Genomic DNA, 21,821 nt, shown 5'->3' on the forward strand with positions numbered 1-21,821 from the left:
GGTCAATCGTCCCGTCACTCGACTGTAGGAGGGCCTGCCCGCACGTGCCAGGAACCCGGCGTATGATTGGTCGACCTCGACGTCACTCTATCGCAAATGAGCGGATAATGAGATGCTAATGAGCGGAATTTTGAACGTTTTTTGGATACCGCGGGCGCAATTTTTGTCCGGCCGAAACGTAAATACGCTTACGACCGTTTTGGAATCGTAAGCTTTCTTTTGATGTAACGCACCGCGTTGGTACGCTCTATAACTTTCGAGTGCATAGCTGGACAGACACACACCGAAGGACAGACAGACAGACAGACAGACAGACAGACGTATCCGTTTATATATATAGATAGATACAGTACATGCAATAGTGCTTACCATACATACTTAAAAGGTAATATTTACACCGAATGATGGCCGGTTGGTTACTGAAAGCTGTTACAGTTCTCAGCTCAGTATTTTAGGCTTTTATGAATCCAGATAATTATTACAAACAGACAATTTATACATGTCTCTGACTGCCTCCACATGACAATCTACACAATTCTGCAGTACATAATTATATCAAAGTTAAAATACAATTCCCGAGGAGGAGGATTTAATTGACTTTCCCTCATCAGTCCTCAGTCCATGTCGGAGTGACAAGGAGCCGTTCTACTCCGGGCCTCCATGGGAAGCCCGCCCTGAAGACGAGAATGAAGCCGTCCCACAATCTGGGTCCCACTCCAGCGCTCTTCCGGCAGTGACACAGTAACCCTGGGCTTTTCGCCTCTTATTCTTCTACTGGTTAATAACTTTATTTGGTTGTTAAAGCCTAAATCGGGGTCTCGAGTAGCGTTACTCTGCCACGTTCTGAAGTGGGGGGAACCAGTAGCTGGAGCAAGGTGAAAACTGTTCTCTGTTCAATTCCTGGCCATGCTACAAATCTATCCAGGGATCTGGGCAAGGGGCGGACTCCAGGACACAGGGAGCAAACTAGAGTGGGCTGAGCTACTGAAAACAAAAGCTATCTGGAGTAACAGGCATAACAACCTGCTACCAGAATGTTAGAACGATTCCTATTCCTTGTAGATGCCCAGACAGGGAATTTTCTCGGGACTTCACTCGCTCTCCTGGAGCCAAGTGGAGTTTGTGCCAAAGTTAGAGCAGAGTGGCCGTAGGCCCAAGGAGGTTCCTGGTGCCACTGTTCAGTGGGGAGATGCCCTCCAGCTGTGGCATGTGTGGAGCAGCAATCCTGCCAGTCGCTGTTCTGTATGCAGGGCCTGCGGACTTGGTCACAGGTCCAGGTCTCTGTGTGACCTGCAGCTCACCAGTGCCCACACAGCCATCCCTCTGTGCTATTTCCCTCAGCCAAGGACACACTATAGGACGGCATATCCACACCGAGGGGCTTATGCCACACAAAGTGGAGACAAATAGCTAAACACCTTAACTGTATACACAAGTCACACCACAACAGTAAGTGTGGGGGACAAGTGCCAGTGGAAGGTTTACCTGAGTAACATACCTGACCTGCAGGAGAGTGGGCCACCCTGTAATCCTTCATTAACAACCTGCACCAGGAGCAAACGTGTCAAATTCTACATTTTCCACCACTTTTCTTGAACAAGTCGGGCAGGGGTGAAGTGGGCAGCAGATTCACTATCGCCCATTTCACTCCCTCCGAGTCATCGCTCGTTGGTGCCCCGCACCCAGTCTGCTCGACACATACATTGTCTTCAATTCATTTTTAATTTAATCTAATTTCTAGTCTGCAGAAAGTATTTTTCATGAACCTACCTACGATATTCGCAGTGAGATTCCAGCCCACTGTTCCTGAGATGGACCTGAGCTGTTAAAACCTCCAGCTACATTGGGGGATAGCGGAGCTAGGTGCACTTACAAAATGAAACAAGCATGGAAATAAGACAAGTAGGATTTCCTGCTGTAGATTTCACGCGTTGAACAAGTGACCTGTCATAGCCACAAGCCTTTCTACATTTCCAGAAAGCGAGCAAGCTACAGCCCATCATATTGCTTGTGGTTCTGAGTGTGCTGATAGAGTTGAGGGTGAGTCGCCTCATGCTGACTGAGTTAAAATATTCCCCACTGAAGCCTTCCTGTCAGAACCTGAGGACGAGCAGGTCTGCACCAGCTGTTGGGCTGTTTTTCTTGAATCTTCACCTTTCTTTCCTGTACACAGAATCACACTTCTCACTTTGTCCCTGAACTCCTCAGAGATGTAATAGTAGATGAATGGGTCGATGCAGTTATTGAAGGTGCTGAGCACCAGACAGACCACATAATATAAATACAGTTCACTGCTGTCAGTGAGCTGATACTCAGAGTGGTGGATGAGCAGGATTATATTACTGGGAGTGAAACACACCACATACACTATCAGCACCAGAATTATGGCCCTTACAGCTTGCCCGAACTGCTGTGCACTAACCATTAACGCCCTGATCACAGACATGTAGCAGAATATAGTAACAAGACAGGGAATTAGAAATCCAAATACAACCAAACACACAAAGTAATAGAAGAAATAATCAGAGTCCACTTTTTCCGGTAAAACATCATGGCAGGTGGTGATGTTTAGGTCCGGGATTGGGTACGTCTGCCTCTGGAGGAGAAACGGTAACACAGAGAGTACAACAAGCGCCCAAATCACACAACAGGCACCAACGGCAAACCTATTGTCCCTGAATCGTTTGGAGAGAAACGGATGGACCAGAGCGAAGTATCTGTCGATGCTGATGAAGGTGAGGAGCAGGATGGAGCAGTACATGTTCCCATAGAAGAAGGCGGTCATTGTCCGGCAGAGACCCTCACCAAAGAGCCAGTTGTTGCCCAGGAAGTGATAGTGGATTTTGAATGGCAGCACTAGGGTCAGGAGAAGGTCGGCCGTTGCCAAGTTCATCAGGAAGATGGTGGAAGGCATTCGCTGGACCTTGGTGGCCAGAACTAAAAGGGCCAGCCCATTGGCTGGGAGACCAATAATCAGGACGATGCTGGAAATGGCAGGAATCATCACCGTGGTAACGGGACTGGTCAGGTGCTTCTTTGCTGATTCATTCAGCGCATTGTTGGGACTAGTGTCAGTAATCCGGAAACTTCTCCCACCGGCTTGCGGGGGATCTGCACAAAAAGAAACATTTAGTTAATAGGGTTTTAGTTCTTAGTTCAATTTGTAAAGCAGGTGAAATCTGGAACTCTCTCCCCAAAGGCTGTGGATGCTGGGCGTCAATTGAAATTTTCAGGACTGAGATGGATGGGCTTCTGTTGGGTCAGGGTATTGAAGGATAGGGAGCAAAGGCGGGTAAATGGGATTGAGGTGCAGATCAGCCAGGATTTCATAGTATGGTGGAACAGGCCGAATGGCCTACTCCTGCTCCTATTTCTTATGTTCTTATGTAAGTCACATAGAAACATAGAAACATAGAAGATAGGAGCAGGAGTAGGCCATTCGGCCCCTCGAGCCTGCTCCACCATTTAATGAGATCATGGCTGATCATCCAAATTCAGTACCCGGTCCCTGCTTTCTCCCCATACCCCTTGATCCCTTTAGCCTTAAGAAATATATCCAACTCCTTCTTCAATATATTTAATGTATTGGCCTCTACTGCCTTCTGTGGTAGAGAATTCCACAGGTTCACCACTCTCTGGGTGAAGAAATTCCTCCTCATTTCTGTCCTAAATGGCCTACCCCTTATCCTTAGACTGTAACCCCTGGTTCTGGACTCCCCGACCATCGGGAACATCCTTCCTGCATCTAGTCTGTCCAGTCCTGTCAGAATTTTATAAGTTTCAATGAGATCCCCTCTCATTCTTCTAAACTCCAGCGAGTACAAGCCCAATCGACCCAATCTCTCCTCATATGTCATTCCTGCCATCCCAGGTATCAGCCTGGTGAATCTTCGCTGAACTCCTTCCATGGCAAGAACATCCTTCCTCAGATAAGGCGACCAAAACTGCACACAATACTCAAGATGTGGTCTCACCAAGGCCCTGTATAACTGCAGCAAGACATCCTTGTTCCTGTACTCAAACCCTCTCGCTACGAAGGCCAACATGCCATTTGCCTTCTTAACCGCCTGCTGCACTTGCATGCTTACCTTCAGTGACTGTTGCACAAGGACACCCAGGTCTCGTTGCACTTCCCCTTCTCCCAATCTATTGCCATTCAGATAATCTGCCTTCCTGTTTTTGCCACCAAAGTGGATAACCTCACATTTATCCACGTTATATTGCATCTGCCATGCTTTTGCCCAATCACCCAACCTGTCCAAATCATCCTGGAGTTTCTTGGCATCCTCCTCACAGCACACACGCCCACCCAGCTTTGTGTCATCTGCAAATTTGGAGATATTACATCCAGTTCCCTTGTCTAGATCATTAAATATATATTGTGAATAGCTGGGGCCCAAGGACCGATCCCTGTGGTACCCCACTAGTCACTGCCTGCCACTAGGAAAAAGACCCATTTATTCCAACTCTTTGCTTTCTGTCCGCCAACCAGTTCTCTATCCAAGTCAATACCTTGCCCCCAATCCCATGTGCCTTAGCTTTACACGCTAATCTCTTATGCGGGACCTTATCGAAAGCCTTCTGAAGGTCCAAATACACCACATCCACTGGTTCTCCCTTATTTATTTTACTAGTTACATCCTCAAAAAATTCCAGTAGATTAGTTAAGCACGAATTACCTTTTGTAAATCCATGTTGACTTTGCCCGATCCTGTCACTGTTTTCCAAGTGCTCTGCTATTACATCTTTTATAATGGACTCTAGCATTTTCCCCACTACCGATGTCAGGCTTACCGGTCTATAATTCCCCGTTTTCTCTCTACCACCTTTTTTGAATAGTGGGGTAACATTAGCTACCCTCCAATCCATGGGTACCTACCCTTGAACCCTCCGTCCTTGCAAACTAATGCCCATCTCCAACCTCCCTTTCCTCTCCAAAGTCCTTGAATGTGTTGTCGCTTCCCAAATCCGTGCCCATCTTTTCCGCAATTCCATGTTTGAATCCCTCCAATCAGGTTTCTGCCCTTGCCACAGAACTGAAATGGCTCTCATCATAGTCACAAATGACATCCTTTGTGACTGTGACAAAGGTAAACTATCCCTCCTCGTCCTTCTTGACTTGTCTGCAGCCTTTGACACGGTTGACCACTCCATCCTTCTCCAACACCTTTCCACCGTCGTCTAGCTGGGTGGGACTGCACTCACCTGGTTCCATTCTTATCTATCTAATCGTAACCAGAGAATCTCCTGCAACGGCTTCTCCTCCCGCTCCCGCATCGTTACCTCTGGTGTCCCCCAAGGATCTATCCTTGGCCCCTCCTATTTCTCATCTACATGTTGCCCCTTGGCGACATCATCCGGAAACACAGCGTCAGTTTCCACATGTACGCTGACAACACCCAGCTCTACCTCACTACCTCTTCTCTCGACCCCTCCGCGGTCTCTAAATTGTCAGACTGCTTGTCTAACATACAGTTCTGGATGAACAAACATTTTCGCCGATTAAATATTGGGAAGACCGAAGCCATTGTTTTCGGTCCCCGCCACAAACTCCGTTCCCGAGCCACTGACTCCATCCCTCTCCCTAACATCTGTCTGAGGCTGAACCACACTGTTCGCAACCTTGGTGTCATATTTGACCCTGAAATGAGCTTCCGAACAAATATCCGCAGCATAACAAAGACCGCCTATTTCCACCTCCGTAACATCGCCTGTCTCCGCCCTTGCCTCAGCTCATCCGCTGCTGAAACCCTCATCCATGCCTTTGTTACCTCTAGACTTGACTATTCCAACGCACTCCTGGCTGGCCTCCCACATTCTACCCTATGTAAACCTGAGGTCAGCCAAAACTCGGCTGCCCGTGTCCTAACTCGCACCAAGTCCCATTCGTCCATCTCCCCTGTGCTCGCTGACCTACATTGGCTCCCGGTTAAGCAGCACCTCGATTTCAAAATTCTCATCCTTGTTTTCAAATCCCTCCATGGCCTCGCCCCTCCCTATCTCTGTAATCTCCTTCAGCCCCACAACCCCCCTGAGATATCTGCGCTCCTCTAATTCTGCCCTCTTGAATATCTCTGATTATAATCGCTCAACCATTGGTGGCCGTGCCTTCTGTTGCCGAGGCCCCGAGCTCTGGAATTCCCTGCCTAAACTTCTCCGCCTCTCTTTCCTTCTTTTAAGACGCTCCTTAAAACCGACATCTTTGACCAAGCTTTTGGCCACCTGCCCAAATTTCTACTTATGTGACTCAGTGTCAATTTTTTGTCTTTTAATACTCCTATGAAGCGCCTTGGGATGTTTTACTATGTTAAAGGCGCTATAGAAATACAAGTCATTGTTGTTGTTGTTGTACCTGCATGCTATCTTTTGTGTTTGATGTACGAGGACACCCAGATCCCTCTGTACCGCAGCATTCTGTAGTCTCTCTCCAGTTAAATTATATTTTGCTTTTCTATTCTTCCTACCAAAGTGGACAACCTCACATATTCCCACATTATACTCCATCTACCATATTTTTCCCACTCACTTAACCCCTCTATATCCCTTTGCAGACTCTGTGTCCTCCTCACAGCTTGCTTTCCCACCTATCTTTGTATCATCAGCAAATTTGGCTACAGTACACTCGGTCCCTTCATCCAAATCATTAATATAGATTGTAAATAGTTGAGGCCCCAGCACTGATCCCTGTGGCACCCCACTCGTTACCCAACCTGAAAATGACCCATTTATTCCGACTCTCTGTTTTCTGTTAGTTAGCCAATCCTGTATCCATGTTAATATATTACCCCCAACACCATGAGCTCTTATCTTGTGCAGTAACCTTTTATGTGGCACCTTATCGAATGCCTTTTGGAAATCCAAATACATTACATCTACTGGTTCCCTTTTATCCACCCTGCTCGTTACACCCTCAAAGAACTCTAATAAATTTATCAGACATGATTTCCCTTTCATAAAACCATGTTGACTCTGTTTGATTGTATTATGATTTTCTAAATGTCCTGCTACTACTTCCTTAATAATGGATTCCAGCATTTTCCCAATGACAGATGTTAGGCTAACTGGCCTATAGTTTCCTGCTTTCTGTCTCCCTCCTTTCTTGAATAGGGGAGTTACATTTGCGGTTTTCCAATCTGCTGGGACCTTTCCAGAATCTAGGGAATTTTGGAAGATTACAACCAATGCATCCACTATCTCTGCAGCCACTTCTTTTAAGACCCTAGGATGCAGGCCATTGGGTCCAGGGGACTTGTCAGCCTTTAGTCCCATTAGTTTGCCTAGTACTTTTTCTCTAGTTTAGTGATTGTTTTAAGTTCCTCCCTCCCTTTTGCCCCTTGATTTTCCACTATTATTGGGATGCTTTTAGTGTCTTCTACTGTGAAGACAGATACAAAATATTTGTTCAAAGTCTCTGCCATTTCCCTGTTTCCCATTATTAATTCCCCAGTCTCATCCTCTAAGGGACCAACGTTTACTTTAGCTACTCTCTTCCTTTTTATATACTTGTAGAAGCACTTACTGTCTGTTTTTATATTTCTTACTAGTTTACTCTCAATCAATTTTCTCCCTCTTTATTAGTTTTTTAGTCATCCTTTGCAAGTTTCTAAAAATTTCCCAATCTTCTGGCCTACCACTAATCTTTGCAACATTGTATGCCTTTTCTTTCAATTTGATACCATCCTTAACTTTTTTAGTTAACCGCAGATGGTTCATCCTTCTCTTAGAGTCTTTCTTTCTCACTGGAATATATCTTTGTTGAGAGTTATGAAATATCTCTTTAAAAGTCTGCTACTGCTTATCTACTGTCTTACCATTTAATCTATTTTCCCAGTCCACTTTAGCCAACTCTGTCTTCATACCCTTGTAATTGCCTTTATTTAAGTTTAAGACATTAGTTTCAGACCCAAATTTCTCACCCTCAAACTGAATGTGAAATTCTGTCATGTTATGATCACTCTTCCCTAGAGGATCCTTTACTATGAGATCATTAAGTAATCCTGTCTCATTACACATTACCAGATCTAAAATAGCCTGTTCCCTGGTTGGTTCCACAACGTATTGTTCTAAGAAACTGTCCTGAATACACTCTATGAACTTGTCCTCAAGGCTACCTTTGCCAATTTGATTTGTCCAATCTATATGAAGATTAAAATCACCCACGATTATTGCAGTACCTTTCTTACAAGCCCCCATTATTTCTTGATTTATACTCTGTCCTACAGTGTAGCTACTGTTAGGGGGCCTAAAGACTACTCCCACCAGTGACTTCTTTACCTTTGTATTTCTCATCTCCACCCAAACTAATTCTACATCTTGATCTTCCGAGCCAATATCATTTCTCACTACCATACTGATCTCATTCTTTATTAACAGAGCTACCCCACCTCCTTTTCCTTTCTGCCTATCCTTCAGAAATGTCAAATACCCCTGAATATTCAGTTCCCAGCCTTGGTCACCTTGCAGGCACGTCTCTGTAATGGTTATCAGATTATAACCATTTATTTCTATTTGTGCCGTCAATTCATCTATCTTGTTACGAATGCTGCGTGCATTCAGATAAAGAGCCTTTAATTTTGTCTTTTTACCATTTTCCCTACTCTGACCTTATTTGCTGGTGCACTCTTATGCTTGTACGCTCTGTCCCTTCCTGTCACACTCTGGTGATCATTACCCCTATCGCTACCCTGCACTATTGCCTTGTCCTTTCTCTAACTTTCTAAGTTTACCCTCACCTGAACCCTCCCCCACTACTTAGTTTAAAGTCCTTTTCTACTTTAAGTACAGCCAACCTTTCTAGTACCTTCTCCTTATCAATTTTTATCCCATCCAGTATCACCACTACCTCCTCTTTCACTATGACTTTGGCAGCATCTTCCTCCTTGGTGAAGACAGATGCAAAGTACTCAATTAGCATCTCAGCCATGCCCTCTGCCTCCATGTATAGGTCTCCTTTTTGGTCCCTAATCAGCCCCACCCCTCCGCTTACTACCCGTTTGCTTTTTATATGCCTATAGAAGATGTTTGGATTCCCTTTTATGTTAGCTGCCAATTTATTCTCATACTCTCTCTCTCTTTACCCCTCCTATTTCCTTTTTCACTTCCCCTCTGAACTTTTTATATTCAGCCTGGTTCTCACTTGTATTCTCAACCTAACATCTGTTGTACACCCCTTTTTTCTGCTTCATCTTACTCTCTATCTCTTTCATCATCCAGGGAGCTCTGACTTTGGTTGCTCTACCTTTCCCCCTCGTGGGAATGTACCTCAACTGTACCCGAACCATCTCTTCTTTAAAGGCAACCCATTGTTTGATTACAGCTTTGCCTGTCAATTTACCTGAGCCAGATCCATTCTCAACCCACTGAAATTGGCCCTCCCCCAATTACATATTTTTACTCTAGATTGCTCCCTGTCCTTTTCCATAGCTAATCTAAACCTTATGATATTATGATCACTGTTCCCTAAATGTTCACCTATTGACACTTGCTCCACTTGACCCACCTCATTCCTCAGAGCCAGATCCAGCAATGCCTCCTTCCTTGTTGGGCCAGAAACATATTGATCAAGAAAGTTCTCCTGAATATACTTCAGAGATTCTTTCCCCTCTCTGCCCTTTACACTATTACTATCCCAGTCTATATTAGGATAGTTGAAGTCCCCCATTGTCACTATTCTATAGTTCTTGCACCTCTCTGTAATTTCCCTGCAAATTTGCTCCTCCATATCTTTCCCACTAGTTGGTGGCCTATAGAATACACCTAGTAGTGTAATGGCACGTCTACTGTTTTTCAACTCTAACCAAATAGAGTCTGTCCTTGACCCCTCCAGGACATCCTCTCTCTCCAGCACTGTAATATTATCCTTGATCAATACTGCCACACCACCTCCTTTCTTTCCTTCCCTATCTTTCCTGAACACCATGGGCTAGAAATTCATTATAACCAAGAAATGGGTGGTGTTTAGACTAAAAATGTTTAAGTAGCACCAGGTGAAAATCGTCCAGTCTGCAAGCAAAATTCGTCCTCACTCCTCATTAAAATGCTTGCAGTCATGGTTCTCATCTAAAAACCCAAGCTCGTTGGCATTACGCTGAAAAGATGGACCAATATCGGGGGCAGTCTAAACGCAAGTAATTAATGCCACAGGCTTTTTTCACAACTTAAAGGGGAGGTTCATTGATGCTGCAGCACCTCATTCTCAGCATTGTTGGGTGTGCAGCTGCCTCAACAATCATAAGAAGAAAGACAAGGAGAAGGAGCACTTATTTACAAATGTAGATGGCAGATTGCCGCCCCAGGGAGAGAGCCTGGAGGTTTTCTGATGATGCTTTGGAGGCATTGGTTTTAGTGGTGGAGAGAAGGCGGGCAGTCCTGTAGCCGTCAACTGGCAGGAAGTCCTCACCACAAGTCTGCCAGACTATGTGGAGGGAGGTTGCGCAGCACATCACCGGCAGCACTGTGGTCCCCAGGACCCACACCCAGTGCAGGAGGAAGTTTAATGAGCTCACACGGATGGTCAGGGCGAGTGAAGGCTTCAACAAATGCTACATATCACCATCTGTACCACGAGCTTCACACACTGCTCAATGCACCACATCCCCAGCACTCACCCACCAACAATTTCTACCTAGCAACACTTACAGCCACATCTCACACCTTGCACACAATGACAGCTATTCAATTGGGGCAGGCACAAGGGTCATTAGTTATTGGAATTCATGTGAAATGTGTGATATCTTTATAGATAAATGTATTAATAGTGTTTGGAATATTTTGTGGTCTCTCTCATTTCACCCTTGCACCCAGGAGGACGCTGTGATATGCCATGAGTCAGGGATTGTACAATGGGGATGTGGTGAGCTACGGGGATCTGGGGTTCATTCATGTGAATCAGAGTCTGATGATCCAGTCACGGACAGTCCGTCCAGAAGGCTGATTGTCTTGCTGCCTCCTCCCTCCCACCTGTTCCTCCTCCTCATCCTCCTCCTGAAGTGGTCCCACAATCCCTGCTGGCAAGAGCTGTGCCCTCATGATGGTCAAGTTATGGAGCATGCAGCAGACCATCATGAAATGGGACACCCACTCTGGCAAGTACCGGAGGGCTCCTCCCGAGTGGTCATGGCAGCGGAACCGTTGCTTCAGTAGACCAATGGCCTGTTTGATGATGTTCCTGGTGGCAGCATGGCTCTCACTTTATGAGTGCTGGGCACGAGTGTTGGGGTTGCAGAGGGGAGTCATGAGCCAGGTGGAGAGCGGATAGCCCTTGTCTCCGACAGCCAGCCGCGAGCTTGCCATGGTGGCTGGAAGAGTGCTGGCAGCATGGCTGGCACAGGATGAATGCATTGTGGCTGCTGCCAGGAAAGTGGGCATTGACGGTGAGGATTCGCTGTCTGTGGCCACACACCAACTTCACATTAAATGAGTGAGTGATTTTTAGCAAGTGTTTTGAAGCCTTTCAGAAATAATGAGGGAGTTTTGTATTTGCCACAACACTCCCTGATAACAAAGAACCTTCAAATGAATAAAGAAAACTCTTTCAGTTGCAGGAAGTAGCACACACCCACTCAAACTTCAAAAACCCTGTCGGCTCCGAGTGATTGGTGGTGATCCCTTTAAATAGCGTTGCTGGAGCCGACTTCCTGCTGCTGCCCGCCAGCTCAACCTGTCATTGTTTTCTCCAGCCGGTAATTTCATTGGCTGTAACGAAGTTGGGAGATCGGGCGTCCAGTGAGCATTGCACACTCACTGACGTCACGATCTCCATGATGGCAAGCTCCCTGGCAATCAAGGTTAGCGGCAGTGCTACCGGCAACACCGATATGACGTGCAGCGCTGGAACCGGCATCAGCCATCGTTACAGCTGTCAATGACACTTTAGGCCTGGTGCTAACACATGGCACAAGCCACACAAATTTCTCCCCCTTATAACCAGGAATATTTAATACCTAATCCTGCCCTTTTTTGAGCCAGGTCTCTGTTATCACCACAACATCATATTCCCATGTGGCTATTTGCACCTGCAGCTCACCAACCTTATTTACCACGCTTTGTGCATTCACACACATGCACTGTAAACCTATCTTAGACCTTCTTGTATTTTCTGTTAGTCTGACCTCACCTAATACTGTGCTATTTCTTACTCTAGTGCTATCCGTCTCTCCCCATCCTTTGTGCGTCGTGTTTCTCCTTTCTAATGCTACATCCTGCTGCCCATCCCCCTGCCAAATGAGTTTAAACCCTCTCCAACAGCACTGGCAAACTCCCCGCAAGGACATTGGTCCCGGCTCTGTTGAGGTGTAACCCGTCCGGCCTGTACAGGTCCCACCTCCCCCAGAACCGGCCCCAATGCCCCAGGAATCTGAAGCCCTCCCTCCTGCACCATCTCTCCAGCCAGACGTTCATCTGCTCTATCCTCCTATTTCTATACTCACTAGCACGTGGCACCGGGAGTAATCCGGAGATTACTACTTTTGAGGCCCTGCTTTTTAAACTTTTTCATAGCTCCCTAAAATCTGCTTGCAGGACCTCACCCCTCTTTCTAGCTATGTCGTTGATACCGATATGGACCATGACCTCTGGCTGTTCACCCTCCCCCTTCAGAGTGTTCTGCAGCTGCTTAGTGACATCCTTGACTCTGGCACCAGGGAGGCAACATACCATCCTGGAATCATGTCTGTGGTCGCAGAACTGTCTGTCTGTTCCCCAACTATTGAATCTCCTATCACTATTGCTTTCCCGATCTTCCTCCTCCCCATGCAATCCCCCCCACCACCACCCCCGCCAATTTAGGCCAACACTCCAATGCAGTACTGAGGGAGCGCCGCACTGTCAGAGGGGCAGTACTGAGGGAATGCTGCACTGTCGGAGGGGCGGTACTGAGGGAGTGCCGCGCTGTCGGAGGGGCAGTACTGAGTGAATGCTGCACTGTCGGAGGTGCAGTACTGAGGGAGTGCCGCACTGTCGGAGGGGCAGTACTGAGTGAATGCTGCACTGTCGGAGGGGCGGTACTGAGGGAGTGCTGCACTGTCAGAGGGGCAGTACTGAGGGAATGCTGCACTGTCGGAGGTGCAGTACTGAGGGAGCGCTGCACTGTCGGAGCGGCAGTACTGAGGGAGCGCCGCACTGTCGGAGGGGCAGTACTGAGGGAGCGCTGCACTGTCGGAGGGGCAGTACTAAGGGAGCGCTGCACTGTCGGAGGGGCAGTACTGAGGGAGCGCTGCACTGTCAGAGGGGCAGTACTGAGGGAGTGCCGCACTGTCGGAGGGGCAGTACTGAGGGAGTGCCGCACTGTTGGAGGGGCAGTACTGAGGGAGCGCCGCACTGTCGGAGGGGCAGTACTGAGGGAGCGCCGCACTGTCGGAGGGGCAGTACTGAGGGAGCGCCGCACTGTCGGAGGGGCAGTACTGAGGGAGCGCCGCACTGTCGGAGGGGCAGTACTGAGGGAGCACTGCACTGTCGGAGGGGCAGTACTGAGGGAGCGCCACACTGTCGGATGTGCTGTCTTTCAGATGAGATGTTAAACCGAGGCCTATTCTGCTCTCTCAGGTGAATGTAAAGGATCCCGGCCACTATTTCGAAGAAGAGCAGGGGAGTTCTCCCCGGTGTCCTGGCCAATATTTATCCATTAACCAACACCTAAAAACAGATTATCTGGTCATTAGCTCATTGCTGTTTGTGGGAGCTTGCTGTGTGCAAGTTGGCTGCTGCATTTCCTACATTACAACAGTGACTACACTTCAAAAGTACTTAATTGGCTGTAAAGCGCTTTGGGACGTCCTGAAGTTGTGAACGGCGCTGGAGAAATGTCTTTGTTAACCTGTATTGTTGGCTCCGCTACATGCTCGATATCCACTCTTTTCAGCTCCCTTTAAATGAGGTGCCGATTCTTGCTGAAATTGCCAATTGTCCAGCAATTGGCTACAGTCTGGTTGTAAGAACGAAACAATCTGAGAAGTTGAAACCGCCACTCATCCTCTGAGGCTGACTGACACCCCTGGAGCGGGGCTGTGGGGACTCGCCCTGTTCCCTGTCCTCTGTATCACCGATTCTGCACTATGTCTCCTTTTTGCCGGCTTTCTCCCCTCTCCCGAAAGCACTGATTTTGCTTGGGGTCCACTCCCCTGGGCATCAGGCACCCTCCTGAACCTTCCCCAAGCACGCATTCTGTAAAGGGAATTAAGGGTTACAGGGAGCGGGCAGGAATTTGGACATGAGTCTAGGTTCGGCTCGGTCATGGCCCTGTGGGTAGCGGAGCGGGCCCAGGGGCCGTGTAGCCTGATCCTGCTCCTATTTCGTGTGTCTAATTCTGTTAGATTCAGGAGGTGGTTCTGTGATAGTGGATTGGCGGTTAGGATCAGATCAGCCATGATCTTATTGAATGGCGGAGCAGGCTCGAGGGGCCGATTGGCCTACTCCTGCTCCTATTTCTTATGTTCTTAAACTATTTGACCATGAGGTTCATAATTACTGAGCCCAATTCTGTGCTCAGCCAGTGACCTCACACAGGCAGGAGTGGGAATCCCACCCGAGCCCAGGAGATTGATCCCAAGCCCAGCTCAGCCAGCACAGGCCGGGAGTCCAGCCTGGGAGCTGCTGGTCAGTGAGGCTCAGTAACGGACTCAGCCTCCAGGCTCATCAGTCACTTGGCCAATTGTAATGATACATTTCCCAAGATCTCTTTGCTGTCCGAATTTAACGAAATAAGAAATGTAATTTAAAGTAATCAGAGAAATGCTCTCTGAATAAACTGACCCGTTTAGATAAACAATTAAAGAATAATATTGAAATAAGCAAGGCATTAACCACATTTTTGAGGTTTGCAAAGTTCTGCACGCACAGCCAATTCCCCAGGACAGGAGAGTTTATTCAACAAACAAACCTGCTGCTTAAATTTGCTTCTCTGTCATTTACGTTTCCTGCTTCCAGAGAATCCAAAACACACAAAAAAAATCGAGTGAGCTTTTGCAGCGTTCAATCAGTAAACGGACACAAGTCTGGTCAGAGCTGGACTGACAGCCCGAGACCGTGTCCAGCGAGCCATGAACCAACACTGGCCCCGCCAGTCTCACTGAACTCCAGCGATGCCATGGCGGTTAGGATCAGATCAGCCATGATCTTATTGAGTCATAGAGTCATAGAGTTATACAGCACAGAAAGAGGCCCTTCGGCCCATCGTGTCTGCGCCGAATGGCGGAGCAGGCTCGAGGGGCCGATTGGCCTACTCCTGCTCCTACTTCTTATGTTCTTATGTTCTTATCAAAGGCCCCAGCCCACAACCACCCAGCACAGACACACACAGCCACTGATCTATTCAACTAGCACTACATACCAACATACCAACATACGAATTAGGAGCAGGAGTCGCCCACTCGGCCCCTCGAGCCTGCTCCGCCATTCAATAAGATCATGGCTGACCCGATTACTCCACATTCCCGCCTACCCCCATAACCTTTCACCCCCTTGCTTAACAAGAATCGATCTACCTCTGCCTTAAAAATATTCAAAGACTCTGCTTCCACCGCCCTCTGAGGAAGAGAGTTCCAAAGACTCACCACCCTCTGTGAGAAATATTTCTCCTCATCTCGGTCTTAAATGGGCGACCCCTTATTTTTAAACAGTGACCCCTAGTTCTAGATTCTCCCACAAGAGGAAACATCCTCTCCACATCCACCCTGTCCAGACCCTCAGGATCTTATATGTTGCAATCAAGTCACCTCTTACTCTTCTAAACTCCAGCGGATACAAGCCTAGCCTGTCCAACCTTTCCTCATAAGACAAGCCGCCCATTCCAGGTATTAGTCTAGTAAACCTAGGGAAATTGATGGGATTGAAGGCCGATAAATCCCCAGGGCCTGATCATCTACATCCTAGGGTACTTAAGGAAGTGGCCCTAGAAATAGTTGATGCATTGCTGGTCATCTTCCAGCATTCAATGGAATCTGGAACAGTACCCATGGATTGGAGGGTAGCTAATGTTACCCCACTATTCAAAAAAGGTGGTCGAGAGAAAACGGGGAATCACAGACCGGTAAGCCTGACATCGGTAGTGGGGAAAATGCTAGAGTCGATTATAAAAGATGTAAACATAGAAGATAGGAGCAGGAGTAGGCCATTCGGCCCCTCTAGCCTGCTCCGCCATTCAATGCGATCATGGCTGATCATCCAAGTTCAGTACCCGATCCCTGCTTTCTCCCCATACCCCTTGATCCCTTTAGCCTTAAGAAATATATCCAACTCCTTCTTGAATATATTTAATGAATTGGCCTCTACTGCCTTCTGTGGTAGAGAATTCCACAGGTTCACCACTCTCTGGGTGAAGAAATTCCTCCTCATTTCTGTCCTAAAAGGCCTACCCCTTATCCTTAGACTGTGACCCCTGGTTCTGGATTCCCCGACCATCGGGAACATCCTCCCTGCATCTAGTCTGTCCAGTCCTGCCAGAATTTTATAAGTTTCAATGAGATCCCCTCTCATTCTTCTAAACTCCAGTGAGTACAAGCCCAATCGTCCCAATCTCTCCTCATACGTCATTCCTGCCATCCAAGGTATCAGCCTGGTGAATCTTCGCTGAACTCCTTCCATGGCAAGAATATCCTTCCTCAGATAAGGCAACCAAAACTGCACACAATACTCAAGATGTGGTCTCACCAAGGCCCTGTACAACTGCAGCAAGACATCCTTGTTCTTGTACTTAAACCCTCTCGCTATGAAGGCCAACATACCATTTGCCTTCTTAACCACCTGCTGCACCTGCATGCTTACCTTCAGCGATTGTAATGTAATAGAAAACAGTGACGGGATCGGACAAAGTCAACATGGATTTACAAAAGGCAAATCGTGCTTGACTAATCTACTGGAATTTTTTGAGGATGTAACTAGTAAAATAGATAAGGGAGAACCAGTGGATGTGGTGTATTTGGACTTTCAGAAGGCTTTCGATAAGGTCCTGCATAAGAGATTAGCATGTAAATTTAAGGCACATGGGATTGGGGGCAAGGTATTGACTTGGATAGAGAACTGGTTGGCAGACAGAAAGCAAAGAGTTGGAATAAACGGGTCTTTTTCCGAGTGGCAGGCGGTGACTAGTGAGGTACCGTAGGGATCGGTCCTTGGACCCCAGCTATTCACAATATATATTAATGATCTAGACAAGGGAACTGGATGTAATATCTCCAAATTTGCAGATGACACAAAGCTAGGTGGGCGTGTGTGCTGTGAGGAGGATGCCGAGAAACTCCAGGATGATTTGGACAGGTTGGGTGATTGGGCAAAAGCATGGCAGATGCAATATAACGTGGATAAATGTGAGGTTATCCACTTTGGTGGCAAAAACAGGAAGGCAGATTATTATCTGAATGGCAATAGATTGGGAGAAGGGGAAGTGCAACGAGACCTGGGTGTCCTTGTGCACCAGTCGCTGAAGGTGCAGCAGGCGGTTAAGAAGGCAAATGGCATGTTGGCCTTCATAGCAAGAGGGTTTGAGTACAGGAACAAGGATGTCTTGCTGCAGTTATACAGGGCCTTGGTGAGACCACATCTTGAGTATTGTGTGCAGTTTTGGTCGCCTTATCTGAGGAAGGATGTTCTTGCCATGGAAGGAGTTCAGCGAAGATTCACCAGGCTGATACCTGAGATGGCAGGAATGATGTATGAGGAGAGATTGGGTCGATTGGGCTTGTACTCGCAGGAGTTTAGGAGAAAGAGAGGGGATCTCATTGAAACTTATAAAATTCTGACAGGACTGGACAGACTAGATGCAGGAAGGATGTTCTCGATGGCCAGGGAGTCCAGAACCAGGGGTCACAGTCTAAGGATAAGGGGTAGGCCATTTAGGACTGAGATGAGGGGGAATTTCTTCAGCCAGAGAGTGGTGAACCTGTGGAATTCTCTACCACAGAAGGCAGTAGAGGCCAATTCATTAAATATATTCAAGAAGGAGTTGGATATATTTCTTAAGGCTAAAAGGATCAAGGGGTATGGGGAGAAAACAGGGAGAATTTGGATGATCAGCCATGATTGCATTGAATGGCGGAGCAGGCTCGATGGGCCAAATGGCCTACTCCTGCTCCTATCTTCTATGTTTCTATGAACTGCTTCCGACGCATTTAAATAAGGAGACCAACACTGTACACAGTACTCCAGATGTGGTCCCACCAATGCCCTGTATAACTGAAGCATAACCTCCCTACTTTTGTATTCAATTCCCCTCGCAATAAACAATAACATTCTATTAGCTTTCCTAATTACTTGCTGCACCTGCACACTAACCTTTTGTGATTCATGCACTAGGACACCCAGATCCCTCTGCATCTCAGAGCTCTGCAATCTCTCACCATTTAGATAATATGCTTCTTTTTTATTCTTCCTGCCAAAATGGACAATTTCACATTTTCCCACATTATACTCCATTTGCCAGATCTTTGCCCACTCACTTAACCTATCTATATCCCCTTGGAGCCTCCTTATGTCCTCTTCACAACTTATTTTCTTACCTATCTTTGTGTCATCAGCAAATTTAGCAACCATACCTTCGGTCCCTTCATCCAAGTCATTTATATAAATTGTAAAAAGTTGAGGCCCCAGCACTGATCCCTGTGGCACACCACTCGTTATATCTTGCCAACCAGAAAATGACCCATTTATGCCTACTCTCTGTTTCCTGTTAGCTAGCCAATCTTCTATCCATGCCAATATGTTACCCCCTACACCATGAGCTTTTATTTTCCGCAATAACCTTTGATGTGGCACCTTATCAAATGCCTTCTGGAAATCTAAGTACAGTACATCCACCGGTTCCCCTTTATCCACAGCACATGTTACTTCCTCAAAGAACTCCAATAAATTGGTTAAACATGATTTCCCTTTCACAAAACCATGTTAACTCTGCCTGATTACTTTGAACTTTTCTAAGTGCCCTGCTATAAAGTATTTAATAATAGCTTCTAACATCTTCCCTATGACAGATGTTAAGCTAACTGGCCTGTAGCTTCCTGTTTTCTGTCTCCTTCCCTTTTTGAATAAAAGGAGTTACATTCACTATTTTTCAATCTAATGGAACCTTCCCCGAATCTAGGGAATTTTGGAAAATTAAAACCAACGCATCAACTATCTCACTAGCCACTTCTTTTAAGACCCTAGGATGAAGTCCATCAGGACCCGGGGACTTGTCAGCCCGCAGCTCCAACAATTTGCTCAGTACCACTTCCCTGGAGATTGTAATTTTCTTGAATTCCTCCCTCCCTTCCATTTCCTGATTTACAGCTATTTCTGGGATGTTACTTGTATCCTCTATAGTGAAGATCGATGCAAAATACCTGTTCAATTCAACTACCATCTCATTTTCCATTATTAATTCCCCAGACTCACTTTTTATAGGACCAACGCTCACTTTGTTAACTCTTTTCTTTTTTAAATATCTATAGAAACTCTTACTATCTGTTTTTATATTTCTAGCTCGCTTTCTCTCGCACTCTAATTTTTCTCTCCTTATTAATCTTTTAGTCATTCTTTGTTGTTTTTTATATTCTGTCCAATTTTCTGACCTGCCGCCCATCTTTGCGCAAGTATATGCTTTTTCTTTAAGTTTGATACTATCTTTAACTTTTTTTAGTTAACCACGGATGGTGGGTCCTCCCCTTGGAATTTGTCTTTCTCGTTGGAATGTATCTATTCTGTGTATTCTGAAATATCCCATTAAATGTCTGCCACAGCAACTCTGCAACTTGGATACTGAGCTGCCAGACTATAGCTCTGTGCGATGTGACCTCCTGAAATCTGTGTCTGTTCCAGTCTTCTTCCTTTATTTTCATAATATAAAAGGACCGAGTGTAGTACAGGCCTTAGGCAATCAACCAAGGACTAGTCAGTGCACAGATGGAGCAGGCATTAAATCACCTTAAATGACAGGTGACTCCACTATTGAGATTGTAACTTGCTGTCCGGGGTTTAAAACTGGCGATGAGGATGAGCTGCCCTTACAAAAACACCCGATTTTCATTTGGACCCGATCTGGAGTAACTGTGTTCAGTCCTGGGCCCCGCCCCTCAGGAAGGAGATATTGGCCTCGGAGGGGGGGCAGCGCAGATTCACCAGCATGGTACCGGGGCTAAAAGGGTTAAATTCCGAGGCCAGGTTGCACAGACTGGGCTTGTATTCCCTCGAGTTTAGAAGATTAAGGGGTGATCTAATCGAGGTGTTTAAGATGATTAAAGGAGTTGATGGGGTCGAGAGAGAGAAACTATTTCCTCTGGTGGGGGGAGTCCAGAACAAGGGGGCAGAACCTTAAAATTAGAGCCAGGCTGTTCAGGGGTGATGTCAGGAAGCACTTCTTCACACAAAGGGTGGTGGAAATCTGGAACTCTCTCCCCCAAAAAGCTGTTAAGGCTGGGGGTCAACTGAAAATTTCAAAACTGAGATTGATAGATTTTTGTTGGGTAAGGGTATTAAGGGTTACAGAACCAAGGCGGGTAAATGGAGTTAAGATACAGATCAGCCAGGATCTCATTGAATGGCCTCCTCCTGTTCCTATGAAATGAAAATCGGGCGGTTTTGTTCACAGGCGCCTGATCCACATCACCAGTGTTACACCCCGGGGAGCAAGTTAAAATCTCCCCGTATATCTCTGGCCAAACTGACGGTAAGAGGATCTTGTGGGGCGAGCAAGGAATGAAAGCCTGTGAGTGCAGTGTGTTCTGAGCAGAATCTGCCTGAATGCTCTGAAAGTATCGGAGAATTCCTGCACTAGCACCCGATGGGTCCTCAAAATAGTTTCCTGAGTTGAACACGCACCAATGCCCTGATAAATATAAAATATATTACCGAAGAAAAGGAGTGAACAGATGAAATCTTACCTTTTTTCGACTGGCAGAGTGCTGTGGGTGAGAGTAAAAGTGTAAAGAGAAGGAGTTTTTGGCAGAATGTGCTGGAGGCCATCGCTGCCCAGACTGTCCTCTCGCTCTGAGTGATGGTCTGGCTCTTACTGAGCTTCGTGTCTGCACTTTATGTACCAAGTTGTTCCAGCGAGACAGCAGGAAACCTGGTTTAAACACTGCGCTGGTCAATTAGAGTTGCAGGAAATGTCCATCACAGACTGTAAATAGCAAAAGGGTAATCCCACGTCTGATCCTGGTGCAAAGTCATGTTGGAAAAGTAACACAACAAATGTCCTGGGTTCTGGAAATTGCTTTAGTCTGGGCTCGTTGTGCAAAACTATCGTCTTGTGAACAAAGTCCCAGTTCCAGGGAGCAGTGAGGCGAGGAGGAGCCCGGTATAAAAACCGGCGCGAGCACCGAGGCCCGACCAGTTCCAGGGAGCAGTGAGGCGAGGAGGAGCCCGGTATAAAAACCGGCGCGAGCACCGAGGCCCGACCAGTTCCAGGGAGCAGTGAGGCGAGGAGGAGCCCGGTATAAAAACCGGCGCGAGCACCGAGGCCCGACCAGTTCCAGGGAGCAGTGAGGCGAGGAGGAGCCCGGTATAAAAACCGGCGCGAGCACCGAGGCCCGACCAGTTCCAGGGAGCAGTGAGGCGAGGAGGAGCCCGGTATAAAAACCGGCGCGAGCACCGAGGCCCGACCAGTTCCAGGGAGCAGTGAGGCGAGGAGGAGCCCGGTATAAAAACCGGCGCGAGCACCGAGGCCCGACCAGTTCCAGGGAGCAGTGAGGCGAGGAGGAGCCCGGTATAAAAACCGGCGCGAGCACCGAGGCCCGACCAGTTCCAGGGAGCAGTGAGGCGAGGAGGAGCCCGGTATAAAAACCGGCGCGAGCACCGAGGCCCGACCAGTTCCAGGGAGCAGTGAGGCGAGGAGGAGCCCGGTATAAAAACCGGCG

At 47.1% G+C, this 21,821-nt stretch overlaps 1 protein-coding gene across 1 annotated transcript; it reads right to left on the reverse strand.

Annotated features, from left to right (window-relative positions):
• Nucleotides 1-305: 305 nt before the first annotated feature.
• On the reverse strand, nt 306-21,124 carry LOC147107954 (proteinase-activated receptor 4-like). Its single transcript, XM_086004324.1, has 2 exons — nt 20,847-21,124; nt 306-3,111 (listed from the first exon to the last, which is right to left on the reverse strand). The coding sequence occupies exons 1-2, from the start codon at nt 20,926-20,928 to the stop codon at nt 2,051-2,053; spliced, it is 1,143 nt and encodes a 380-aa protein (XP_085860450.1). The 5' UTR covers nt 20,929-21,124; the 3' UTR covers nt 306-2,050.
• Nucleotides 21,125-21,821: the final 697 nt, after the last annotated feature.

The sequence above is a fragment of the Somniosus microcephalus genome, chromosome 13, assembly GCF_052327205.1.
Source record: "Somniosus microcephalus isolate GS21.2 chromosome 13, FLI_Smic_1.0, whole genome shotgun sequence".
NCBI classification, from domain to species: Eukaryota; Metazoa; Chordata; class Chondrichthyes; order Squaliformes; family Somniosidae; genus Somniosus; species Somniosus microcephalus.